Source organism: Coregonus clupeaformis, unplaced genomic scaffold, assembly GCF_020615455.1.
Source record: "Coregonus clupeaformis isolate EN_2021a unplaced genomic scaffold, ASM2061545v1 scaf2541, whole genome shotgun sequence".
Lineage (NCBI taxonomy): Eukaryota > Metazoa > Chordata > Actinopteri > Salmoniformes > Salmonidae > Coregonus > Coregonus clupeaformis.
The window spans coordinates 1-27,798 of record NW_025535995.1 but is presented as its reverse complement, the minus strand read 5'-3'; the positions used below and the strand labels follow the sequence as shown (position 1 = coordinate 27,798).

Sequence of the window (27,798 nt, the reverse complement as noted above, 5' to 3'; positions counted from 1 at the left end):
CTAACACCCAGGCCTAAAAGCAGCCAAGATAATTATTGCCTTACGATGGCAAGCCTCACACACTCTACAATGGATTTCCTTATTCATGAACTTATTTATGAGCTCAACTTGAACTGTCATTGTTTCTACATTGTGCAAAATCAACAATATTAAAATATGGACTACAACACTTGACAGTGTGTATTTGTGTAATGTCTGTTGGGTTGTGTTTTTTGTCCTGTCAACCAAAATATAATAAAAACTTGATTAAAAAAAGAATAGAAAAGATGCATACATGAGTCTGTGGCGGTTTTTAGACACCTCCAACTTTATCCCATTGGGATGGCATTTACTGTTCTCTCTAGATAGTTTCCCTTTACAAATGTAACAACAGAGAAGAATATGGTGGTAACAGTTAAATGCCAATTTGTCATTGAATGCCTTTGTATTTTCTGCTTGGTCCCACGGTCTCACAAAGGGAAGACAGCAGTTGGGGGCTGCTTTAAACATTAAACATCGCTGGGCCTTGACCTGCAGTGCAGTGACTTCACATACATCCTGTAGCACAGTGCTGTTTATCTTTCTGACATCTAATCACTATAAGTTTCCACAACTCTCTCTCTCTCTCTCTCTCTCTCTCTCTCTCTCTCTCTCTCTCTCTCTCTCTCTCTCTCTCTCTCTCTCTTTCTATACTCTCTTTTTCTCTTCTCTCTACTCTCTCGCTTTCTCTCTACTCTCTACACTACACACTCTCATTGTGGGCATCCCCTGTTTCCTCTTCCCCCCTCCTTTCTAAGTAATCGGTTACCTCTAAACCCACAGCTATCTCAGCCTCACTCCACTCACACACAAAGACTACAAACCTGTTTGTCTGGCTGCAACCCCGGAAGCGCATCAAAGAAAGAGAGAGAGAGCATGAAAAAGTGACACAAAAGAAAAAAAGAGAGAGAGAGAGAGGGGCCAGCCAGAGTCAAGAAAAAAGTTTCAGTTGTGCTGCAATTGTCCTCTCTGAGTTGTATAGGGAGCCTGGGGTCTGTATCTGAGACACTATTTGTATGTTATAGATGAAATCAGAGAGAGTTACACCACACGGGGGAGAGATAGTGCCTGTGAATGAGAGCGTAAAATGTTGAGTAAGAAGGGGTGGAGAGAATAGGGGAGGAGAGGGGTTGAGATTGTTAAGGAAGGGCAAGTGGTTATTTGTTCTGCCCTCCCCTGCACTCTCTCTCTTTCAGTGTTTTCTCTTTACACTTTCTTTTTACAGAAAGAGACTGTTTCCCCAAAAAAATCAGACTTTTGGAGAACTGACCAAAGAAATTGAGGATTTATGATTTGAGGACTTTATGAATGCAGGCTTGAAAAACAACAACTTTTGAGAGATTGTTTGTTTGTAAACAGTTTTGAGATATTGTTTGTTTGCGCTTTTCTGGACAAGACGTTTCACCTCCACTCTTTCTAAACCACAGCAGTTGTCTCCATTCCTGTTGGACTATGGTATATTCCGGCGCTCTGCCCCTATCTGGATTACCTGATTTCATTGGATTATACTTTGGATTACTGAGGAACACTGGTGAAGGTATATTGGATGAAGTGTGCTCTTTTCAACTAAAGCTGTCAACCATAAAGATACAATGATAACATTTACTAAGCCGTCCATGACAGACATCTAGACCACTCCCTCATTCAACTGTCACAGACAGGGCTGCCAGACACAAACCGTCAGGCTGCACTGAACAGATCCCACTCGGACTAACACACCACAACCAGGAATCCCTTCTCAGGACAATGGCCACGGGAGGGAACGGGCTAGGATCTGACCAGAGCCTGAAATCCACCTCCCAGCCACCCAGTGCCTCTGACCGGCGGCAGGTGGACAAGGCCCTGAAGAGGCTGGAGAAGCTGCACCGGTTATGTACCAACCCCAGGCTGGGCCTGAGGAACAGCCCCCCGTACCTCCCCGAGGTGGTCTCAGAGACAGCCACGCTGCTCACCCAGGTGTGGGAGCCGTACAGGGGGCCTGGGGCAGGGGGGCAGGCCCCCCGGGGGGACGAGGGGGAGTACCTGATGATCCATGCCAGACACCTGCTGGATAAGACGGACCGGGCCGTGCTGCTGTTTAAAGAGGGGCGCGATAAGATGTTCGAGGAGATGTCCCGCTACAGGTGAGAGAGAACAACAAGGGCCGGAACATAACTTGATATATGGGGTCGTAAACTGTTTCTTTGTGAAAAACAAAAACGGCTATGTGAAAACTCAGAAAGTTACCTGCATGTGTCTCCAGTTAGGATTTGGCACTTAATCCAATTATCATACACATTGTCAGTGTTGGGGAAGCTACTATAAATATAGTTTACCAAGCTACCAATTACTTTATACTGGAACGAAGTTACTCTACATTAAAGCTACCCTTAATATAGTTTACTTAACCAAAGTTTATTTGAAAAAGTACAGAGTGTACAAAACACTAGGAACACCTCCTAATATTGAGTTGCACCCCGTTTTTGCCCTCAGAACAGCCTCAATTCTTCGGGGCATGGACTCTACAGGGTATCGAAAGCGTTCCACAGGGATGCTGGCCCATATTGTCTCCAATGCTTCCCACAGTTGTGTCAAGTTGGCTGGATGTCCTTTGGGTGGTGGACCATTTTTTATACACTCAAACCGGTGCACCTGGCACCTCCTACCATACCCTCTGAATGGCACACATACAGAATCGAAGTGGATTTAACAGGTGACATCAAAAAGGGATCATAGCTTTCACCTGGATTCACCTGGTCAGTCCATGTCATGGAAATAGCTAAATGTTTTGTACACTCAGTGTAGTTCACTACATCCAAACTCCTTCTAATTCTGAAATGTCATAGACTACAAATTGCAAGAACAGAACTTTGTGACATATGTTAACAGAATGTGTAATTAAGCCTATTAAACACAAAACTATGTTTCAGGTGAGAATACGGCAGGTCTGATGCCGAAAAAGAAAGGAAATGATTGTCTTCTTCACCCATATTTTATTTTTCCAAATAAAAAGTAGTGTCTAGTCCCAATAGTTAGCTACATCACAACATTACAAAAAAAGTTATTCACTACTAATATTTGAATTTAGTTAAACTACCACTAAATGTAGTTGAATTACATTTACGTCATTTAGCAGACGCTCTTATCCAGAGCGACTTACAGGAGCAATTAGGGTTAAGTGCCTTGCTCAAGGGCACGTCGACTGATTTTTCACCTAGTCGGCTCAGGGATTAGAACCAGCAACCTTTCGGTTACTGGCACAACGCTCTTAACCACCAAGCTACCTGCTGCCCCTTACTAGTTGAACTACATGTAGTTCATTACTCCCCAACAATGCACATTGTTTACATGGTTTTTGCTCTCCTCATTCACTTTTAATCTAGCATGAATAAACATTAATGCTTTTTTATATCCACAGAGGTGAAACAATTACTACTGAAAAAACATTATGCATCTGTAGGCTACAAGACTATTATACCGTACCAGAAATTCAACCCTGAGGATATCATTGGTTTAGAGTACATTTTAGAATGTTGACCTTTTCACCCGAAATAATTCCATTCTGGGCTGACCTTTACTAAGACAAAATAAGCAGCTGTGGGGTCAAGGGCAGGGGACATGTCCCAGATATCTGACTCCACCAGCACCATGACACAGACTTCCCGCCAATATTCTCTATGGCCAATATTCAAATAAATTCTCAAGTAACTAAGGCCAACTAGGAAAATTAAAATGCATGGTATTAGATTGGCATATTCATAAGGACTTGGTTGGCATTAGACTTGATACGTACAGTAAGTTAATTTTGGAGCACAGCCAAAGACAGAGCAGAACCACAATAGATACAAATAGACCTGAGCATCCATTAACATCCATTTATAGTACCAGCGAGACAAAAATGAACATTCCCAGTTCCCACAAGTCGGCTGTCTTAAAACATAAACACAAAATCAATATGGCATTTTGGGGTCGGGCTATAACAGCTACATTTAGTTATTTAGTAGTTGTGCAGTAGTTGTGCAGTTAAGTTAAGGTGGGTATTTTGGGAAGAAATGTGTCTGAGTGACTCAATGTTTGGAACCAAACCTCTGTTCCGTTGAGACTACTAATGTCTCAGAGGGACAATGGAGTGGACCTGGGGCTTTATCATGCTAATGGTAACTGGGTGAAACTGGGTGATCGCAACAACTCTCTGGGATATACGGACCATGGAGAAAGGCAGTATGGGTCGCTGAGACATTTCAGGGTGGTGCAACACGTTTTTTTTTGTTTTAAAGACAATCATGAACAACATGATGTAAATATTGTTTCTTCTTTAAAAATTTGGAAAATTTGGATATGTCCTATAATAACATTGTTTCTTACATTTGTTAATTACTCAAAGTACAAAATTAAACACATATTTCACAATTATATACAGTGAGGGGAAAAAGTATTTGATCCTCTGCTCTATTTTGTACGTTTTCCCACTGACAAAGACATGATCAGTCTATAATTTTAATGGTAGGTTTATTTGAACAGTGAGAGACAGAATAACAACAACAAAATCCAGAAAAACCCATGTCAAAATTTTTATTAATTGATTTGCATTTTAATGAGGGAAATAAGTATTTGACCCCTCTGCAAAACATGACTTAGTACTTGGTGGCAAAACCCTTGTTGGCAATCACAGAGGTCAGACGTTTCTTGTAGTTGGCCACCAGGTTTGCACACATCTCAGGAGGGATTTTGTCCCACTCCTCTTTGCAGATCTTCTCCAAGTCATTAAGTTTTCGAGGCTGACGTTTGGCAACTCGAACCTTCAGCTCCCTCCACAGATTTTCTATGGGATTAAGGTCTGGAGACTGGCTAGGCCACTCCAGGACCTTAATGTGCTTCTTCTTGAGCCACTCCTTTGTTGCGTTGGCCGTGTGTTTTGGGTCATTGTCATGCTGGAATACCCATCCATGACACATTTTCAATGCCCTGGCTGAGGGAAGGAGGTTCTCAACCAAGATTTGACAGTACATGGTGCCGTCCATCATCCCTTTGATGCGGTAAAGTTGTCCTGTCCCCTTAGCAGAAAAACACCCCCAAAGCATAATATTTCCACCTCCATGTTTGATGGTGAGGATGGTGTTCTTGGGGTCATAGGCAGCAATCCTCCTCCTCCAAACACGGCGAGTTGAGTTGATGCCAAAGAGCTCGATTTTGGTCTCATCTGACCACAACACTTTCACCCAGTTCTCCTCTGAATCATTCAGATGTTCATTGGCAAACTTCAGACGGGCCTGTATATGTGCTTTCTTGAGCAGGGGGACCTTGCGGGCGCTGCAGGATTTCAGTCCTTCACGGCGTAGTGTGTTACCAATTGTTTTCTTGGTGACTATGGTCCCAGCTGCCTTGAGATCATTGACAAGATCCTCCCGTGTAGTTCTGGGCTGATTCCTCACCATTCTCATGATCATTGCAACTCCACGAGGTGAGATCTTACATGGAGCCCCAGGCTGAGGGAGATTGACAGTTATTTTGTGTTTCTTCCATTTGCGAATAATCGCACCAACTGTTGTCACTTTCTCACCAAGCTGCTTGGCGATGGTCTTGTAGCTCATTCCAGCCTTGTGTAGGTCTACAATCTTGTCCCTGACATCCTTGGAGAGCTCTTTGGTCTTGGCCATGGTGGAGAGTTTGGAATCTGATTGATTGATTGCTTCTGTGGACAGGTGTCTTTTATACAGGTAACAAACTGAGATTAGGAGCACTCCCTTTAAGAGTGTGCTCCTAATCTCAGCTCGTTACCTGTATAAAAGACACCTGGGAGCCAGAAATCTTTCTGATTGAGAGGGGGTCAAATACTTATTTCCCTCATTAAAATGCAAATCAATTTATAACATTTTTGACATGCGTTTTTCTGGATTTTGTTGTTGTTATTCTGTCTCTCACTGTTCAAATAAACCTACCATTAAAATTATAGACTGATCATTTCTTTGTCAGTGGGCAAACGTACAAAATCAGCAGGGGATCAAATACTTTTTTCCCTCACTGTATATACCGCTAAACACACAACATTTTTACAATAATACAAAAAAGTCTGTATTATCTGTGAAGTCAAGAAAAGCTATGAGCTATGTGTAATTTTTCTAAAACTGCTGAATCTCACTGATGGTAAGAAGAACGGGGCTTGGCTAGGGATGCATGTTCAGTGCAATGCAGTACAGCAGGACTGGCAATTCTTAACATAACTGTTATTCCCTTCGCTCCTTGTCGTCCATATTTTGCTCTCTGAATCTACATAATCTGTGTATCATGAAATCACATTCATTTGGGTCATGCCTTGTCATAACAACAATTTATATTAACAACTGAGAGAGCCAGATTATTGTTAGTTTATATTAATAACACACACATACAATTACACAAACATTCACACCTCTCCCACACTCTCCTTCAAACACCTCTCTGTTCATGGTAAGCAACACACAAACAAAACTAAATGTTTCTCTGTTCTTATATGTTTTCACACACCGCCCACGCCTGGGTAAAATGCCGTGGTTTGCTATAAAGCTACATTCAATGCCAGGGAAATTGCCATTGAGTCAATGTGGTGTTGCTTTTGCTTTGACAAGCAGTGACAAGTCCCTGCAGGTGCAATTTTAATTAACCACGGTTGTTGCAACAATAAGTAACAGCTACCAGGTAGATATTGTCTAATACATTAGTGCTAATAGTCTATTGCAAAAAACGGTAACTATGCCACATGCACTGTCGCCTTCTTGGTCTGCAGTGAGAGGCAGGCATATAGTACTGTCACGCGTACTGTAGGTACATTATCACTGTAGGTACATTATCACTGTAGGTACATTATCACTGTAGAGTACAGTCTCACTGTAGGTACATTATCACTGTAGGTACAGTATCACTGTAGGTACATTATCACTGTAGGTACAGTATCACTGTAGGTACATTATCACTGCCATGTGAGCTCTTTCTTTCCAATAAGAAGTTGCTATGCTTTACCCACACCATTGAGCTCCACTGTAGACAGGATGCAGTGAATGAGTGTGGTTGAAAGTAAGAAATGAACACGGTCAACCAGGTTAGTAAAACTTCAGTCCTGCTCTCAACTGCCCGTACAGCCAGAGAGATGAGAGAATGGTTGAGACGGTGAGTGGAACATTCAGTAAGAGGTTTGTGTCCGGATCGTTACTGTCCCTGGCAGGCTGATAATAGACACGCACTCAAGGGCAGAACCACACAGTAACTGTTGAGTGTCTTCTTGGTTGGTCAAGTTGCTAACGGAAAACTCAGTCTCTGAGGCACAAAACGAACAAGGACAGGAAGAGCAAGACTGTGACATCCTGTTTGTACAAGCACAAGTGTACCTGTGTGTGTGTGTGTGACAGAGCGAGAGAGAGAGAGAGAGAGATACATTCATGTTTGTTAGAGGGTACAAAACCCATTATGTCTATGAGATCTAAAGTTTACTTTCATTCTAGCTGCCACTGTTGCCTTTCAAGCTATGGACCAGAAAGTTTACCCTATCACCCTAGTTGATACATTGTAAAAAGCTCAGAATAGCTTAATGTTATTTTCTGTTATTCACAGGAGAAACTTGACCAAGCTGTCCCTGCTCTTCAGTCACATGCTCTGGGAGCTGAGGGCCATGTTTCCAGAGGGGCGCTTTCAAGGCGACACCTACAGGCTGACTAAGACAGAGGCCGGAGAGTTCTGGAGGCGAGCATTTGGAAACAAGTGAGTGTTGGGTGGGGTAACAGTGGAACTAGAATGGAATAAGGGACGTGGGCTTGACAGAACATTCCATAAATAGGAAGAGTCTATTTGTATATAGGCACATTCTTTTTCTAGTCTTGTGAAAAGTATTCTGTTCCTCTCCCTTTCACTCTCCTTCTCTCTCTCACTTTCCTTCTTCCTTTATCTCCCACCCCTCTCTCCCTCTCCTCCCCTCCCCTCGTTCTCTCTCCTAGGTGTATTGTGCAGTGGAGCAGTTTTAAGCAGCATCTCCGTAGGGTCCATGGCTTTGAAGAGGGGATGGAGTCCATGGCTTTAAAGTCAACTGTAGACCTCACCTGTAGCGACCACATCTCAGTGTTCGAGTTTGACATCTTCACCAGGCTATTCCAGGTACAGTGGCTTGCGAAAGTATTCACCTCCCCTTGGCATTTTTCCTATTTTGTTGCCTTACAACCTGGAATTTAAATGGATTTTGGGGGATTTGTATCATTTGATTTACACAACATGCCTACCACTTTGAAGATACAAAATATATTTTATTGTAAAACAAACAAGAAATAAGACAAAAAAAATGAAAACTTGAGCATGCATAACTATTCACCCCCCCCTAAATCTATTCTTAGAGCCACCTTTCTTCAGCTGTCTCACTTTCCCACAACCAGCTCCTTCTGTTCCGCTGGTGCCACGCTATTGTCTCTGCACCTTCCACTTGAGTGTTGCTTTAGCAGTATGCTTAGGGTCATTTTCCTGCTGGAAGGTGAACCTCCGTCCCAGTCTCAAATCTCTGGAAGACAAACAGGTTTCCCTCAAGAATTACCCTGTATTTAGCGCCATCCATCATTCATTTAATTCTGACCAGTTTCCCAGTCCCTGCCGATGAAAAACATCCCCACCGCATGATGCTGCCACCACCATGCTTCACTGTGGGGATGGTGTTCTCGGGGTGATGAAAGGTGTTGGGTTTGTGCCAGACCTAGCGTTTTCCTTGATGTCCAAAAAGCTCAATTTTAGTCTCATCTGACCAGAGTACCTTCTTCCATATGTTTGGGGAGTCTCCCACATGCCTTTTGGCGAACACAAAACGTGTTTGCTTATTTTTTTCTTTAGGCATTGGCTTTTTTCTGGCCACTCTTCCGTAAAGCCCACCTCTGTGGAGTGTACGGCTTAAAGTGGTCCTATGGACAGATACTCCAATCTCTGCTGTGGAGCTTTGTAGCTCCTTCAGGGTTATCTTTGGTCTCTTTGTAGCCTCACTGATTAATGCCCTCCTTGCCTGGTCCATGAGTTTTGGTGGGCGGCCCTCTCTTGGCAGGTTTGTTGTGGTGACATATTCTTTCAGTTTTTTAATAATGGATTTAATGGAGCTCAGTTCAATGTTTCTGATATTTTTTTATAACCCAACCCTGATCTGTACTTCTCCACAACTTTGTCCCTGACCTGTTTGGAGAGCTCCTTGGTCTTCATGGTGCCGCTTGCTTTGTGGTGCCCCTTGCTTAATGGTGTTGCAGACTCTGGGGCCTTTCAGAACAGGTGTATATATACTGAGATCATGTGACAGATCCTGTGACACTTAGATTGCACACAGGTGGACTTTATTTAACTAATTATGTGACTTCTGAAGGTAATTGGTTGCACTAGATCTTATTTAGGGGCTTCATAGCAAAGGGGGTGAATATATATGCACGCACCACTTTTCCGTTATTTATTTTGTATAATTTTTTTAAACAAGTACTTTTTTTCATTTCACTTCACCAATTTGGACTTTTTTGTGTATGTCCATTACATGAAATCCAAATAATAAAAATCCATTTAAATTACAGGTTGTAATGCAACAAAATAGGAAAAAGGGTTGAATATTTTTGCAAGGCACTGTACATGTGATCCTTATATGTTAGCCCTGTTATAAGTTAATTAGACACCTCACATAATGTTCAGTGAACATGCATTCTGCCACTTTCCAAGATGTCTATCCCATTCTTTCTGTCTCCCACTGTCTAAAGAAAGCCAAAACATTCCAAAGTGGAAAAAAAGAACACATATTTCAACTGATAGTAAATATTTCCTCCCCTCTCCTGTCAGCCCTGGAGGTCTCTTCTGAGGAACTGGAACCAGTTGGCAGTGACCCACCCCGGCTACATGGCCTTCCTCACCTACGACCAGGTCAAAACCCGCCTCCAAAACTACCTGCACCGGCCCGGGAGGTGAGGACAGGAGAGATTGTTTGGGGGTGGATGGGTTGGGGTGTGGAGAGAGAGAGTAGATGACTGGGAAGGAAGAGGGGGATAAGAGGTGCTCAGGAGAAAAGAGAGGAGGTGTACCATAACCTACAACAATATCTGCAGTGATTACGTTTAGGGCACACTGACAGAATAATTATAATAATAGTAAAGAATAATACCTAGATAAGTAGAGGTAACTGCCAAAATAATGGAAACACTTGAGGAAATGAGGGATACAAAGTATAATGAAAGAAGGTGCTTCCACACAGGTGTGGTTCCTGAGTTAATTAAGCAATCAACATCCCATTATGCTTAGGGTCATTATTTTGGCTACTATGGCTATGCCCCCATAAGATGACATCCACAGGGCATGAGAGGTCACTGAATGAAAACAATGTAAACCATATGCCATGGCCGTCTCAGTCACCAGATCTCAACCCAATTGAACGCTTATGGGAGATTCTGGAGCGGCGCTTGAGGCAGTGTTTTCAACCATCATCAACAAAACACCAAATTATGGAATTTCTCGTGGAAGAATGGTCTCGCATCCCTCCAATAGAGTTCCAGACACTTGTAGAATCTATTCCAAGTATGCATTGAAGCTGTTCTGGCTCAACGCCCTATTAAGACACTTTATGTTGATGTTTCCTTTATTTTGGCAGTTAACTGTATTTCACGTTCAAATCTGTATGAACTCCAGTAAAGACGTTTCCACGTGAACTCTGTATCTCTGTCTAGCTACATCTTCCGTCTGAGCTGCACTCGGATGGGCCAGTGGGCCATTGGTCATGTGACTGGTGATGGCGGCATCGTACAGACGATCCCCCAGAATACACCTCTCTACCAGGCCCTCATCCAGGGCTTCAGGGAGGGCTGGTGAGTAAATACACACATGGACACACACCACAGGAGGTTGGTGGCACCTTAATTGGGGAGAATGGGCTCGTGGTAATGACTGGAGCAGAATCAGTGGAATGGTATCAAATACATCAAACACATGGTTTCCATGGTTTCCAGGTGTTTGATGCCATTCCATTCGTTCTGTTCTGGCAATTATTATGAGCCGTCCTCCCCTCAGCAGCCTCCACTGACACACACTAGTGATGCGCGGGTTGACTGATAAAAAGCTGCCCTGCGATTATATCCTTGGGGTGGGTGGGTTTATGGTCATTACATATTGTGTGGATGAAGGGCGGCTGGGTCCATAAACATTTAGGTTTTTATTTAACTATTTTAGGCTTTCTGGCAATGGCATTAGTGCATAAGCCTAAGCTTTAGGGCCTAACTGTACGCGCGCTAAATAGTCTATACGCCAATCGCCAAATGCTTTTGGGAATGCCCCCATGGAGGCAAAAAGGACAATGCCAGAGTTTAATTCAATAAGAGAAAAGCTGCGAAACGGAGAGTTGAAAATGAAGAGAAGGTAGGGCCAGAAAAGTCATGTTTGGGAAAGATCTGGTGAAGTGGTAAAAGAGGATGATAGTCACAAGATGGGGACTTCAAATACATTGCTCAAAAAAATTAAGGGAACACTTAAACAACACAATGTAACTCCAAGTCAATCACACTTCTGTGAAATCAAACTGTCCACTTAGGAAGCAACACTGATTGACAATAAATTTCACATGCTGTTGTGCAAATGGAATAGACAACAGGTGGAAATTATAGGCAATTAGCAAGACACCCCCAATAAAGGACTGGTTTTGCAGGTGGTAACCACAGTCCACTTCTCAGTTCCTATGCTTCCTGGCTGATGTTTTGGTCACTTTTGAATGCTGCCGGTGCTTTCACTCTAGTGGTAGCATGAGATGGAGTCTACAACCCACACAAGTGGCTCAGGTAGTGCAGCGCATCCAGGATGGCACATCAATGCGAGATTTGGCAAGAAGGTTTGCTGTGTCTGTCAGCGTAGTGTCCAGAGCATGGAGGCGCTACCAGGAGACAGGCCAGTACATCAGGAGACGTGGAGGAGGCCGTAGGAGGGCAACAACCCAGCAGCAGGACTGCTACCTCCTCCTTTATGCAAGGAGGAGCAGGAGGAGCACTGCCAGAGCCCTGCAAAATGACCTCCAGCAGGCCACAAATGTGCATGTGTCTGCTCAAACGGTCAGAAACAGACTCCATGAGGGTGGTATGAGGGCCCGACGTCCACAGGTGGGGGTTGTGCTTACAGCCCAACACCGTGCAGGACTTTTGGCATTTGGCAGAGAACACCAAGATTAGCAAATTCGCCACTGGCGCCCTGTGCTCTTCACAGATGAAAGCAGGTTCACACTGAGCACATGTGACAGACGTGACAGAGTCTGGAGACGCCGTGGAGAACGTTCTGCTGCCTGCAACATCCTCCAGCATGACCGGTTTGGCGGTGGGTCAGTCATGGTGTGGGGTGGCATTTCTTTGGGGGCCGCACAGCCCTCCATGTGCTCGCCAGAGGTAGCCTGACTGCCATTAGGTACCGAGATGAGATCCTCAGACCCCTTGTGAGACCATATGCTGGTGCGGTTGGCCCTGGGTTCCTCCTAATGTAAGACAATGCTAGACCTCATGTGGCTGGAGTGTGTCAGCAGTTCCTGCAAGAGGAAGGCATTGATGGTATGGACTGGCCCGCCTGTTCCCCAGACCTGAATCCAATTGAGCACATCTGGGACATCATGTCTCGCTCCATCCACCAACACCACGTTGCACCACAGACTGTCCAGGAGTTGGCGGATGCTTTAGTCCAGGTCTGGGAGGAGATCCCTCAGGAGACCATCCGCCACCTCATCAGGAGCATGCCCAGGCGTTGTAGGGAGGTCATACAGGCACGTGGAGGCCACACACACTACTGAGCCTCATTTTGACTTGTTTTAAGGACATTACATCAAAGTTGGAACAGCCTGTAGTGTGGTTTTCCACTTTAATTTTGAGGGTGACTCCAAATCCAGACCTCCATGGGTTGATAATTTTGATTTCCATTGATAATTTTTGTGTGATTTTGTTGTCAGCACATTCAACTATGTAAAGAAAAAAGTATTTAATAAGATTATTTCATTCATTCAGATCTAGGATGTGTTATTTTAGTGTTCCCTTTATTTTTTTGAGCAGTGTAGGTCTATGGAAAGTCAAGGGAACTGTAGCCTACTGTTTAGATCGGGTTAAATGGAAACCAAAATCTGGACACTGACTGTAGGTCTATAGCCTCTGACATAGCCTTAATATTAACTCTTGCAGAATTAAGCATTTCTTGCAGTAAAATGATACACCAAATGTAGGCTACATTTTGACTTGGGAACAGTGGTTGCTGATGGGTTATTAGAAATTGTGGGCGGGTGCAGGTGAACAAACAGCTGACCCGTGCAACACTAACACACACACACACAACATTTGCATAGGCCTGTAATCGTTTTGCATAATGTGTGTGTAATTCTGTGTTGTGTTTTCCTGCAGCTATCTTTACCCTGATGGACGTGATGTGAACCCAGACCTCACCAGTCTGTGTGAACCAGCACAGAGAAGCAGGGTCAAAGTTACAGAGGACGAGTATGAGATGTACTGTGAGATGGGCAGTACCTTCCAGCTGTGTAAGATCTGTACAGAGAGAGACAAGGACACACGCATCCAGCCCTGCGGACATCTGCTGTGCCAACCGTGCCTCACAGGATGGCAGGTACAGTTGAAGTCGGAAGTTTACATACACCTTAGCCAAATACATTTAAACTCAGTTTTTCACAATTCCTGCCATTTAATCCTAGTAAAAATTCCCTGTCTTAGGTCAGTTAGGATCACCACTTTATTTTAAGAATGTGAAATGTCAGAATAATAGTAGAGAAAATGATTTATTTCAGCTTTTATTTCTTTCATCACATTCCCAGTGGGTTAGAAGTTTACATACACTCAATTAGTATTTGGTAGCATTGCCTTTAAATTGTTTAACTTGGGTCAAATATTTCGGGTAGCCTTCCACAAGCTTCCCACAATAAGTTGGGTGAATTTTGGCCCATTCCTCCTGACAGAGCTGGTGTAACTGAGTCAGGTTTGTAGGCCTCCTTGCTCGCACACACTTTTTTAGTTCTGCCCACAAATGTTCTATAGGATTGAGGTCAGGGCTTTGTGATGGCCACTCCAATACCTTGACTTTGTTGTCCTTAAGCAATTTTGCCACAACTTTGGGAGTATGCTTGGGGTCATTGTCCATTTGGAAGACCCATTTACGACCAAGCTTTAACTTCCTGACTGATGTCTTGAGATGTTGCTTCAATATATCCACATAATTTTCCTTCCTCATGATGCCATCTATTTTGTGAAGTGCACCAGTCCCTCCTGCAGCAAAACACCCCCACAGCATGATGCTGCCACCCCCGTGCTTCACGGTTGGGATGGTGTTCTTCGGCTTGCAAGCGTCCCCCTTTTTCCTCCAAACATAACGATGATCATTATGGCCAAACAGTTCTATTTTTGTTTCATCAGACCAGAGGACATTTCTCCAAAAAGTACGATCTTTGTCCCCATGTGCAGTTGCAAACCGTAGTCTGGCTTTTTTATGGCGGTTTTGGAGCAGTGGCATCTTCCTTGCTGAGCGGCCTTTCAGGTTATGTCGATATAGGACTCGTTTTACTGTAGATATAGATACTTTTGTACCTGTTTCCTCCAGCATCTTCACAATGTCCTTTTGCTATTGTTCTGGGATTGATTCGCACCAAAGTACGTTCATCTCTAGGAGACAGAACGCGTCTCCTTCCTGAGCTTTATGACGGCTGCGTGGTCCCATGGTGTTTATACTTGCGTACTATTGTTTGTACAGATGAACGTGGTACCTTCAGGCATTTGGAAATTGCTCCCAAGGATGAACCAGACTTGTGGAGGTCTACAATTCCTTCTGATTTTCCCATGATGTCAAGCAAAGAGGCACTGAGTGTGAAGGTAGGCCTTGAAATACATCCACAGGTACACCTCCAATTGACTCAAATGATGTCAATTAGCCTATCAGAAGCTTCTAAAGCCATGACATCGTTTTATGGAATTTACCAAGCTGTTTAAAGGCACAGTCAACTTAGTGTATGTAAACTTCTGACCCACTGGAATTGTGATACAGTGAATTATAAGGGAATTAATCTGTCTGTAAACAATTGTTGGAAAAATTACTTGTGTCATGCACAAAGTAGATGTCCTAACCGACTTGCCAAAACTTGTGGTTGAAAAACTAGTTTTAATGACTCCAACCTAAGTGTATGTAAAATTCCGACTTCAACTGTATGTCTACTCTGTGATTGACTACGTCACCAACAAAATCCTCAAAGCCAAACCACACACCGTTCGCTCACACAATGTCTCTGACATCACCCAGACACATCCTCTTTTATAAATATATATCATCAACATGCCAATTTGGGTTAACGGTATGGAATTGGTTCTTGGTCAGTCAGTTAATATGTCCGCCCATCCACCTGTCAATCAGTCAGTTAGTCAGTTGGTCAGTCAGTCAGTTAATCTGTCAGTCAGTCTGTCAGTAGGCTAGTCTGTCCATCCGTGCATCTGTCAGTGAGCCAGCCAACTACACATCAGTCTGTGAACCGGTGTAGCAGCACATAGAGCAGTATTGTTGGCCATCGTGTCCTAACATGTGGGTTAGGACTTCCTGTGTGAGCTGAAGTGTACATCCTCCTCATGATACACTCACAGTGAGGAGACTTACCCTTAGAGTTTCCACTCCTCGCCAGGTCACACACTGTCACACACTATCACACACTATCACACACTATCACACACTTTCACAGTCACACTTCAGGGGACAAGAAGACACACAATAGAATAGATTTGAACAGAATACTCAGATTGTTACCAAAGCGAACTACGGTAGAATGCTCAACCTTAATTTGATATGCTAAACCAGTTGCTTTACTGTAAGTGTAGCTTCATGCAATTAACCCACAGAAAGGACATTATTATGGGTAGTGCACTTTCAGCATTGAAATACATCTGCTCAGGTATGCTCTTGACAGAACCAAATGACTGCATCCCGGGAATCTTTTTGACATTCAGCAATGATTTTTCACTCTGCATTGTTAGGAAGGGCCCGGAAGTATTTTCCTGTTAGTCTATACCTGTTGTTTACCAAGTATGTGACAAATAAAATGTGATTTGATTTTATACAACAATACCCACACATACACAGACACTGGAGTTTATACACATTAACATACAGAACAGATGTGTACATAACGTTTATTCTGCTTAACCTGGTATGATCATTCCATGTGTTGCAGAAGTCGGATGGACACACCTGCCCATACTGTCGCTGTGACATCAGAGGGACAGAGTCCATCCTGGTGGAGCCCTACCTGTCTGTCAGCGAGGAGGAGGAAGAGGAAGATGACCTGGAGGATATACAGCTAGTCATGAAAAAACTGGCCTATATGAAGGGGGTGTGTTTGTGTGTGTGTGGTTGTGTGTGGGGTAGGGGGTGGGGGGTGGGGGTTCTCATTAACTGTCTCTGTCTCTTAGTGTTTTTTCTCGTGCATTGACTCTCCTTTCTCTCTCTCTCTCTCTCTCTCTCTCTCTGATGCAGATGTCGTCTGAAGAGTACCAGTTCCCCAGCTCCCACCTTGCTCCACCCCTCCCTCCCAAACACAGCACCTCCTCCCGCTGCCCTTCCCCACAAGCCCCCTTACGGCCCTCTGTGCCCGATACACTGGCCAAATACTCCCACTCTAACTCGCGTTCTGTAAGTTCCCCCATACACACACTCTACAGAATTGATAGTAACAGTACCACAATGGAAAGAAGTCGTCTAACCCATAGTTACTGATAACTGGGGCTTCGGTACACAGGTAAAAGTGTGCCCTTATTCCACCACAGGCTCACAGTGACACCCCCTCAGACAGAGCGCTCACACACCACACCACCAGCACTAACAGGTGAGCTCTAAATGCATACTGCAGTGGATGGATAACCGATAACTAATCGATAACGTTTTAGGCTATTAATAATTATTTGAAATGAATCAACAATATGGAAGATGTCTATCGGAAATAGAAGAATTGTGTACTGTAGCCTACATCCAAAATAAACTCAGCTCACTGTTTGTTCCTCCCTTGGTCTGGTGTGTACTGGCCATAGCCATACAGTTTACTGAATACAGTTTATATAAACACTTTTGCTTTGTATGGTTAGCTCAATAACCTGAAACTTTACCACTTTGTGTGTGACCTAATGTTCCACAAGTAAATACAAGTAATTTGGTTACAGCACTTCCTCATTGAACTTGATTGACAGCTCTTGTGTTCTGTCTCCTCCCCTTAAGATGCCAGTGGGAGGAGCTAGCCAGCAGTGAGGAGGAGAATTCTGGGGGGTTCAGACAACCGCCCACACTCCCAATCTCTCACATGTCAGCTATGCCTGTCCCCAATGTGACTTTCTTAACTTTTGGCAGGAAAATTTGTGTTTATTTTTAATGTAACACAATAATATGCTTGCTCTACATAAAATAATAAATGCGGCCACAAGTACCATGTTTTAATCGTAAACATTATTTGTATAGCACCTTGTATGCAGTATTAGCTGTCCAAAGTGTTAAAACATGACGGTGGTGAATGCTGTTGTTCTGTTCTCTTTGTAACAGTCAGGAGTCTGTCTCAGAGCCAAACCTCCCCTCCTCCTCCCCCCAGTCCTGTGGAGAGGGTGAGTATCAGAGAGGAGGGGGGAGAGGGAGTGGAGGGCTGTTCTATACAATAATAAGCTATTTTACAGGGGCTTCTCCACTTACTGTAACACACACTGAGAGTTAGTTGCCTCACTAACCCCTCACTAACCCCTCTCTCTCTCTCTCTCTCTCTCTCTATATATATATATATATATATATATATATATATATATATATATATATATATATATATATATATATATATATATATATAAACATGTATCTTGAAGGTGGAGCAGCCTGGGTAGGGGCCTCAGATTCAGTGAAACCGAAGAAGAGACATAAAGAAAGGGGTGAAAGGACGGCAGAGCTCGGGTTCAGCCAGAGAGAGCGGGAGAGAACCATGTCCTCCTGACACTGGGAGAAAAGATAAGCACAAAATCTCAAACTGACTGACTCAAGAATGGATGGATAATAGGAATAAGAAAGGTCAATTTGCACTGTTCCTGAAAAACAGCCATTGTTAATCTAATGTATCTGGATCTTATGTATGCCTTAATATGGAGGGAGAATGCCCTATTGATCTACTAATATATCAATTAATAAAATAAACTCTAATGCCCTCTGCTGCACAGCAAACAGGGTAGCTGCAGCACAGTTCCAATGACAGGTCCCTCAGAACTTTGTCCAGGATGTATGGCTAGTACTGTATATAGCCTACATACTATAGTTTGATGTTAATATGGTCAAACATGAAACCCAAATAAAAATGTTGCACCTCTCTCAAGTTGTTAAAATGTACTCAGAAGTTTGCCCACTGATCATACCAATAAAAATGCACATAGTAATGAAAGTGTAGTTCCTAAGACAGACAGACGGAAGATCGTGTAACTTCAGGCTTTATTGTGTTTGACATGCTTACACTCTGTGCTGATTCCACTTTAGTATTGAACTAGGAGGAGAACGAGAGAGAGAGGAAGAGTTTGGAGGGAGAGGAGTGGAGGTCTGAGAGACAGGGAGGAAAGCAGCTAGCGGTGTTACATGTTGGCCTTCATGGTCTCATCGATCCAGGGGAGGAACTCACAGACTTTGACGTAGACTCCGGGGTATCCGGGCACGGCACAGCCCTGACCCCAGGACACCAGGCCATGGACCTCACCCAAACACACCAGACCACTGCCAGAGTCCCCCTGAGAGAGAGAGAGAGAGAGAGTAAAGAGATAGAGACAGAGAGAGGAGAGAGAGAGAGGTAAGAAATCAATTCAGGTTGATCCTAATATGTACCACTGTGTTTTCTACATGACTGCACAACAAAGATAGCAAAGGGGCTCAGTCATATACTGTACGTACGTTGCATGCGTCTCTGCCTCCGTCCATGTATCCGGCACACACCATCCTGCGGGTGAGCATGCCAGGGTAGGCCTTCTCACACTTCTCATCCTCCAGTATGGGCACGTCCAGACACTGCAGACGGGCGGGCATGTTTACTGAGAAGGAAGCAAAAGACAGGGAGATTCAGTCATTTAATATCATTTATCCGTAGTCATACCTCTTCTCCGGTGAGGTGTTTGTTGTTAGAGTGTGTGTGGATAAAGGTAGTGAGGGAATAATTCATGTTGGTAAAGTTTGTTTGGTATAGTGTGTTTGGGTGTACTTTCTGTGGTTATAGTTTTGGAAAGGTAAAATGCAGGGGTATTTGGTCCGTCTCACCCTCCTCTCCGGTGGCGGTGTTGCCCCAGCCGGAGACGGAGCATGGGAGGCCTGCGTTTGGGCAGCCGGTGGGCAGCGGGATGGGCTTCACGTAATCAGTGATCTCCACAGGGTGGAACAGCTTGATCAGCATCATGTCATAGTCCAGCGTCTGGTAGTCATAGCTACAGAGAGAAGAAGAGAGATAGGCCAAGGGATTCTTATTGCATCATATAATATGATAAAACCTCATTCAGCCTCGGTTCAGTTGTTATAAAATGGCTTCCCTTAAATGATGGGTAAGGGGTAAGTGTGGGATGTAGCTTGCCTGGGATGCCAGATTATGTTTTGAGTCTTCATGAGCTGCTCAGTTCCCTCAAACACACGCAGGTTGTGGTCTCCAAGCATGATCTGCATAGCGTAGGGGCTGAGAGAGGAGGAAGAGGGGGAGAGGAAGAAGAGGGTAGAGAGGAGGGAGGGGAAAGACAGAGTGGTAAAATGATGAGTACAGAGCAACTTCATGTCACAGTCTGCAAAGATCCAAATTGTTACATTGCAGAAGACATAGAATAGCCGTCCTTTGGGTCCATATTGGTCCTCCCCTGCCCTCCACCCTTACTCACTTGTACCAGCAGTGAGCGACAGAGAGCACCCACTGCTCGTTGATGAGCACGGCTCCGCAGAAGTGGTACCCGTAGTTGAGGGAGGCCATCCAGGGTCGGGAGTGAGGTTCACACTCCTGGCCCCCGATGATCTTACCATCCTCACGGGGCACTGCCGCTGAAACACACACACACACAGAGAGAGACACCATATAGAGAGAGTGGTCACAAGAGGGGAGAGATGAGGACATTGTTGCTCTCTGAATAGCATTCATCAGAATTGTTCTACATCCCAAAGAAACCTGTTGGGTAACAAAGTTGAAAGCTGTTATAAGCTACATGTAAGATGACTATTCCCTACGCATAGTTTATGATATATAATTGGTAGAGTATATTAAAGTACTGTATGTTTGTGTGTGTGTGTGGGTGTGTGTGTATTTAATTACCAGCAGATCCAACCAGCAGTATCAGAGCGAGTAGTCTCATGGTGTCTGTCTGTCCGGTGAACGCTGGCTGATCAAAGACACCTGGACACGCACATGGACTTTATTTATACACACCCTATCTGCCCTCCCCTACCCCTCAAACCCTCCCTCCCCTACCCCTCAAACCCTACCTTCCCTCCCTTACCCCTCAAACCCTATCTGCACTGCCCTCCCATATGCACACAACCCCTATCTGCACTGCCCTCCCCATGCTTACCACCCTAATCACTTCCCCCTCCCCATTACTCTGCCTTATCCCTAACCATACAAGCATACATTGGCCACAATATTTTTTGAAACACACCTGCATACACTCCGCAACATACACTCCCCTATGTATTTATTTGGACAGTGAAGCTAAAATGTTTTATTTGCCTCTATACTTCAGCATTTTGAATTTGAGAACAATGTTTTATATGAGGCGACCATACAGTATGTCACCTTTTATTTGAGGGTGCTTTCATACTTATCTGTTTACCGTTTAGAAATGAAAGCACTTTATGTATCTAGTCCCCCATTTGAAGGTGTCATAAGTATTGAGAGTGTTGGAGTGTGCCTCTGGCTGTCTGTAAAAATAAAAAATAAAAATCATTCCATCTGGTTTGCTTAATATAAGGAATTTGATGTATAGCATTTACTTTTACTTTGTACTTTTACTCAAGCATGACAATTTAATACTTTTTCCACCACTGCTAAATCAAGCTTGTGACTCTACAAACTTGTTGGAGGCCTTTGCAGTTTGTTTTGGTTGTGTTTCGGATTATGTTGTGCCCAATAAAGATGAATGGTAAATAATGTATTGTGTCATTTTGGAGTCACTTTTACTGTAAATAAGAATATAATATGTTTCTCAACACTTCTACATTAATGTGGATGCTACCATGATTACGGATAATCATGAATGAATCTTGAATAATGATGAGTGAGAAAGTTACAGATGCATGAATATCATACCTCCAAGAAAATCCTAACCTCCCCTGTTATTGGTAATGGTGAGAGGTTAGCATGTTTTGGAGGCATGCCCTTTGTCCATCTGTAACTTTCCCACTCATCATTATTCATTCATGATTCTCCATAATCATGGTAACATCCATATTAATGTAGAAGTGTTCAGAAACATCTTCTATTCTTACTTACAATAAAAGTGACTCCAAAATGACACAATACATGTAGTCATTGTGTGCTAGGAATATGGGACCAAATACTAAACTTTTGACTAAATTAAATACACTATAAGTGAATATGTCCAAATACTTATGACACCTTCAAATGGGGGGACTAGATACATAAAGTGCATTCATTTCTAAACGATAAAACAGATATATATGAAAACACCCTCAAATAAAAGGTGATATTCTGTACTGTCGCCTCATATAAAACATTTGTTCTCAAATTCAAAATATTGGAGTATAGAGCCAAATTAAAAGTTTTAGCTTCACTGTCCAAATAAATATGTAGGGGAGTGTACACCTAGCTGGTGATTAACCAGTAGCTGGCAAACTGTACATGACAGACATTTAGCCTTTTGAATTGGCATGTGGCACAGAAGGACACGTACCCATGGCTGGCCATATGCAGTATCAAAAGGACCACGGCTACTTAACAGCCTGTGCTCATCCAACAAAGTCTATTCGCTTTCCTATCGTTGCATCTTACAGAACAACTAATTATTCTATTGAATGCACTGATTGCAAAACATTTTCAGTGTGCAAATCATCCTTCTGTCTGCTACTATTCACATTTTACTCATAGAGCCTTCCTTATCTCTGCTACTATTCTTTAGTACTCTTGGTATGCCCTTGAATATAGGCCAGGAGCTGTGGGAGAAATGGCCACCTGTCATGTTAGAACTGGTGCCTGAAAAGTACAACAAGAATTTCCCCCGCTTCTATAAGGTCTCAATGATCCTACCACTCTGACAATCTGGCCAACAGCACAACTGTTTCAACACTAAACACTTTCTGTCCCAAGTCCCAAGGTTGAAACGGCTGCAGCTGTGACTTATTCCAATAACAAAATGTCTCAAAAAGCATGATGAAATTGGCGTGAGGAATGGGATAAACGCATGCTCGGAGTACTTGGCAGAATGGAAGGGGGGTTTGTGATAAGATGAGGCATGAAGGGGCAGGAGCGTTTGGAAAGGGGGCAGGGCAGGGTGGAGGGATAGCAGTTGAGATAAAAGTATAAATGTAGCAAATCGCAGAGTGCACATCTCCAGTCTGATGAATGAAGACTTGTCTCCGCAGCACAATGATTGGCCTGATTGTACTCACACTCCTGGGGGCTGCAGGTAACACACACACACACACATAGAGACACACATATTTTACAGACAATGTGGACATTAGCTTAATGCTCTCCTTTTGCCCATCTTGTATATCTCTAACCTCTGCATCTCTCTGTCTTCTGTCACCTTCCTCCTCTCATATCTCTGAACACTACTCCCTCTCTCCATCCTCCTCTCTTTCTCATCTGACACTCCCTCTACCTTCCTCTCCTTCCCTCCCTCAGTGGCAGCTCCTATGGATGACAGGATCGTGGGGGGTTATGAGTGTGAGGCTCACTCCCAGCCTTGGCAAGCCTCTCTTAACATTGGCTACCACTTCTGTGGCGGCTCCCTCATAAACGACCAGTGGATCATCTCTGCCGCCCACTGCTGGATGAAGTGAGTACTGCAAGGTCACAGTCAACCGTCTTTTCCCTTTACTGCGCCTCCCTTAGGCCTCTCTTCTGCTGTTAGTTCATTCACACAAACCTTATATAAGAACCATGTAAAGTTCAATTTTTTTTGTCCCGCTGTCCATTCTCCAATTTTCCTTCTGTCTTCACTTTCTGTCTACCCCTCTCTCTCCTTCTTGTCTTATGTGCCTTCCTCTCTCCACTTCTTCAACTTCATCCCTTACTTCTCTCCTTCCTCTCATAAATCATGCCCTCTCTCTCTCTCTCTCTCTCTCTCTCTCTCTCTCTCTCTCTCTCCAGTCCTTGGAGTCAGCTTGCCATCCTGGGTGACCACCACATCTGGAAGCACGAGGGTACGGAGCAGTACATGTCTGTGGACGCCATCTACTGGCACCAGAGCTACAACTACCAGACCCTGGACCACGACATTATGCTGTTGAAGCTGGCCCACCCTGTCACTCTCAATGAGTTTGTCAAGCCCATCGCCCTGCCCACGGCCTGCCCCAAGGCTGGGGACATGTGTGTGGTGTCTGGATGGGGAAACATCTACACCGACTCTGGTATGTATGCAGACAGAGTGTAGTGTGGGATGGGGTGGAATGAGGATGAGATTGGGATGAGATTAGAAAATATGGGTTATTGAATGCAATCAACTAAATTACATCTTCTTTAAACTGTAGCTCACTGTAGGCCTACATGTTGATGGGGAATCAGCAAGTCAATTTTCTTGTTGACAAGTCTGGTGATGAGAGTCCTGAGAGGGTAGCTACTTCTGAGAATAACACTTACATTCTCTCTCTCTCTCTCTCTCTCTCTCTCTCTCTCTCTCTCTCTCTCTCTCTCTCTCTCTCTCTCTCTCTCTCTCTCTCTCTCTCTCTCTCTCTCTCTCTGTCTCTCTCTCTCTCTCTCTCTCTCTCTCTCTCTCTCTCTCTCTCTCTCTCTCTCTCTCTCTCTCTCAGTGTTCAACCCATTTAACCTGCAGTGTGTGGACATCCCCATCCTGTCTAATAAGGACTGTGAGGGGTCCTACCCTGGCCAAATCACTGATACCATGGTGTGTGCCGGATACCTGGAGGGAGGCAAGGACTCCTGTCAGGTATGGAGAATACCCCTGCAACCTCACAAACAGAACATTTCATTTGTTTGTTCATTCATTTATATATTAATTCATTATCTCCCTCTCTCTCTCTCCCTCTATTTCTCTTTCAGGGTGACTCTGGCGGTCCCCTGGTGTGTAACGGAGAGCTGCATGGCATCGTGTCCTGGGGTGTTGGCTGTGCCCAGCCCAACTACCCTGGTGTCTACACCAAGGTCTGTGCCCTGCTGCCCTGGATCCAAGAGACCATCACCAACTACTAGCCTGTGCCCTCCCCACCAGAGTAGAGAGAAAGAGAGAGGGAGAGAGAGAGAGAGAAGAAGATTAAGTAGAGAGAGATAGAAGGCTGATGTTGATACATGCAGGAAGACAAAGGGACATCTAGTCAATAAAATGACATCTTTCACTTCAGATCCTACTGTATGTTTGTCTTTTTTATTACAATTCTTTGTGTCAATAAAAAAACAATACACAAACAATCAATGATTTAGGTAACAGGGTAGACCACTACAATATATAAAGTCACATCAAAAATTGTAATAATGTAAAATTAGATGACACAAAGACTAATAAAACATTGAAAGAATAAGAGGTACTCTTCCACTGTTTGGCATTTCCCAAGTATCCACCTACTAGTTACTAGTACAATCAAATAGTGACATTGGTATAGAGTACAGAGCAGGACATTAGTTGGCAAAGACAAATCAAATGGAAAAGTAACCATGCTAACAAAGATATGCTAACAAATGTATAGCATCCATTGTATTGCACTACACAATGCTAATGCTGCTGATGATGCTAATGCTAATAATGATGGTATAGCTAACAACAATGCTAATTCTAATAATGATGCTAACTCTAATAACAACGCTATAACTAAGTTAACAAACTCAAACCTTGGGTTCCTGACTCTTTATTGTCATGGTAACAAAAGTGATTACATTTTAGTCATTTAGCAGACGCTCTTATCCAGAGCGACTTACAGTTAGTGAATGCATACATGTTTATTTTTTATTTTTCATATACTGGCTCCCCGTGGGAAACGAACCCACATCCCTGCCGGCCAAACCCTCCCCTACCTTGGACCAATTGTGCGCCGCCCCTGGGTCTCCCGGTCGCGACAGAGCCTGGACTCGAACCAGGATCTCTAGTGGCACAGCTAGCACTGCGATGCAGTGCCTTAGACCACTGCGCCACTCGGGAGTGATTAGACATTTGACATTGACATTTGACCTGTAAGAGATGTATCTACAGCGCTTGTAGCATCCACCATGAAGAAAAGGTTTTCTCAGTTTGATTATGTTTACGTCATTCTACGCCTGCCGCCATGAGCACTGCTTTAGCATCCTCCACCATCTCTTTTATTCCCTTGTCCAGAAGGTGTAGTGTAGTGGCAAAGGCAATCCCCACTGACCCAAAACTACCAATGGCAGGTATGCTAGTCAACACAACCTCAATGGTCTTGGCTGCCACCATGGCTGTTGTACTCAGCATTCCAGCCACAACCTTCTCATCGACTCCCCCAGCGAAGCGAGACTTCATCGTTGAGCTCAGTTCACCCATTGGCTTATTGACACGTTCTGAGAGTCTCTGGAGGGATTTCTCATCCAGTCCAAAGAATATGAAGGCCCTGTAGAGGAAGGCCTGCATAATACCAATCTTACAGCCCACCGAGAAGCCAGGGATGGGTACAGCTGCTGTGGTGGAGGCGGCAGCAGCTGCAGCGCAGGCAGTTTTGAAAATATATTTCCTCTTCTTTTCAATCATGACTTTGGAGCAAACCAGCAGAGACTGGATCAAGGCGGACCGCTTGTGCCCTGGGAGGTTTTTCGAGAGAGTCGATCAGCTGCTGGGAATCTTACTTCCCCAGCTCTAAAGGTGGAGATGAGGAAGACTTTTGGGTTCCCTTCGGTCTTCAGGTACTCCTCACAGTTCTGTCTGATCTTGGAGAGCAAATCTTCCTCCCTGTAGTTCTTCTTCCATGCCTCGGCTCGGATGTCGTTGTCGATCTTAGACCGGACAAAGTAAAACATCTTCTTCATCTTCTGGATTTCTTTGGCCAGCATGATGTCGTTCTCTTTGAACCTCACCGTGCCAATGATGATGAAGAAGTCGTAGGTTTCAAACCTGACCTCCTTTAGATACTTCTTTGCTTTAAAGTTTGGGGTCCCAGATGTACACGTTAGGCATGGTAGGGTGGGCTGTAACTGATGGCCTTCATGGTGGTCTTGGTCACTCCGGTTTCTGCTGCTCCCTCGTCCCCATCTCTGAGTCCAAGAAAGGCATTAACGATGCTAAGGGTCACATTCTCCAGGAGATCCAGGTCCTTCTTTTCCTTGGCTGCGTTCTCTGCTTGGGTAAACTTGTCGCAGTTCTTAATTTCATTGATGATGTCAGGATCTTCATAGAAGTTTTCATCAGACATCTTGTTACTGAAAACCAAGAAAATGTGTTAATTGAGAAAAGTAGTTAAATTAATAACACACAAACATCCATCACATGCAGAACTATACATTTATGTAATATACATGCATTGCAACAAGCGGATAAGGCAGTGACGCAAGAAAGACGGATGTCCTAACTCTGCCCTTTCGTCAATGTCAAACTGATGTTGTCTACTTACAGACGTGTATGCTGGAACCAGACCCAGCGCCAGGGTAAAGTGACTAAGGGGGCAGTTGAAATCGGCGAGGGGGCACATTTTATGGGGGTTCTTACATTGGAATTGTATTGAATTCTGCTTATATAATCACGCTACACCACAATAAACATAAAGTTAAAATGCAGACACTCCAAGATCATTGAATGCTTTTAAAATCTGTAGCCTATATCTGCTGCACTGTATCAGCACAATGAACAGCGCCCTACATCTAAGCCGTTTTTGCTACAAGATAGATAAGGCAATTCACCTATTACAAACAGCCTATGTGAATGCAGCCATACACACAGCTGTCTTACCAAAATAATGCAAGTTAAATGCTGAAAGTAGTAGCCTAGTTATTCATGCATGCAAAGAAAAATACTGAATAGCAGTTTGGCTTAGAATACCGACAGAACTACGAATGTGAACGAATGCGAACAGAACAAAACAGCAGTACCAAGCAGTAAGCCTAGTAAACAAAATATCTGATCGATTAAAGGCATGACACAATCTATATTTAGGCTAGTTACATTAACAGTAAACACACGCAGTAAACAAAAGGAGAATGGAGACCCAAATAACCAAAACATAGCCTACAGCCTACTACAGTGAGATGCAGCCATGCACAGCTGTCTGTGCCTGTCTCCCTTAGTCAACAAATCTAATAAAATCCAAGTTTATTGGTCATTTGCACAGGATACAGTGTAAACGGTGCAATGAAATGCTTACTAGCAAGCTTCCTCAAAAGTGCAATGTAAAATGTCTGTTTTTTAATAGTAAAATATTATAGCAAAGGGCAATAGTATGTAAAGGTAAAAATGCAAATATTATATCAATAAAAAGTAGTAAAAGGTAACAGAACATCAAATATATGGAAGAAAAAACAGAATATACTATGTCAATTAATGGCATATACAAGTAGAGATTGAAAAGTGACCTACAGAGCATACAGTAGTGAATTTCCACATACAATAGTATATTTCATAGATTATGTCTTCAACCAGATTGAGTGACTTAAATTAAGTACAGTAGCAGTGACTG

General features: G+C 43.7%; 3 protein-coding genes and 1 pseudogene across 5 annotated transcripts; 2 read left to right on the top strand and 2 right to left on the bottom strand.

Annotated features, from left to right (window-relative positions):
* The first annotated feature begins 1,182 nt into the window (after positions 1–1,182).
* cblc (Cbl proto-oncogene C, E3 ubiquitin protein ligase) lies at positions 1,183–18,347 on the top strand. Of its 2 annotated transcripts, XM_045219624.1 has the most exons (13): positions 1,183–2,141; positions 7,582–7,728; positions 7,962–8,118; positions 9,808–9,929; positions 10,686–10,823; positions 13,374–13,593; positions 16,190–16,348; positions 16,492–16,647; positions 16,782–16,840; positions 17,227–17,310; positions 17,545–17,603; positions 17,856–18,108; positions 18,210–18,347. In XM_045219624.1, exons 1-12 carry the CDS (start codon positions 1,765–1,767, stop codon positions 17,978–17,980), a joined length of 1,803 nt encoding a protein of 600 aa, XP_045075559.1. In that variant the 5' UTR covers positions 1,183–1,764; the 3' UTR covers positions 17,981–18,108; positions 18,210–18,347. The 2 variants fall into 2 exon arrangements, with proteins under 2 accessions (XP_045075559.1, XP_045075560.1); XM_045219625.1 differs by lacking the exon at positions 17,227–17,310 and having other exon boundaries at positions 1,184–2,141.
* A 101-nt stretch (positions 18,348–18,448) lies between these two features.
* Positions 18,449–20,811, bottom strand: LOC121542843 (trypsin). 2 transcript variants are annotated; one of them, XM_041852407.2, is made up of 6 exons: positions 20,303–20,811; positions 19,878–20,034; positions 19,583–19,681; positions 19,276–19,439; positions 18,916–19,052; positions 18,449–18,755 (listed from the first exon to the last, which is right to left on the bottom strand). In XM_041852407.2, exons 1-6 carry the CDS (start codon positions 20,340–20,342, stop codon positions 18,603–18,605), a joined length of 750 nt encoding a protein of 249 aa, XP_041708341.2. In that variant the 5' UTR covers positions 20,343–20,811; the 3' UTR covers positions 18,449–18,602. The 2 variants fall into 2 exon arrangements, with proteins under 2 accessions (XP_041708341.2, XP_041708339.2); XM_041852405.2 differs by having other exon boundaries at positions 19,878–20,811.
* A 936-nt stretch (positions 20,812–21,747) lies between these two features.
* Positions 21,748–24,529, top strand: LOC121542844 (anionic trypsin-1). The gene is made up of 5 exons (XM_041852408.2): positions 21,748–22,631; positions 22,853–23,006; positions 23,321–23,580; positions 23,980–24,116; positions 24,230–24,529. The coding sequence occupies exons 1-5, from the start codon at positions 22,568–22,570 to the stop codon at positions 24,377–24,379; spliced, it is 765 nt and encodes a 254-aa protein (XP_041708342.2). The 5' UTR covers positions 21,748–22,567; the 3' UTR covers positions 24,380–24,529.
* A 1,383-nt stretch (positions 24,530–25,912) lies between these two features.
* LOC121585357 lies at positions 25,913–26,541 on the bottom strand (annotated as a pseudogene).
* Between the last annotated feature and the right edge of the window lie 1,257 nt (positions 26,542–27,798).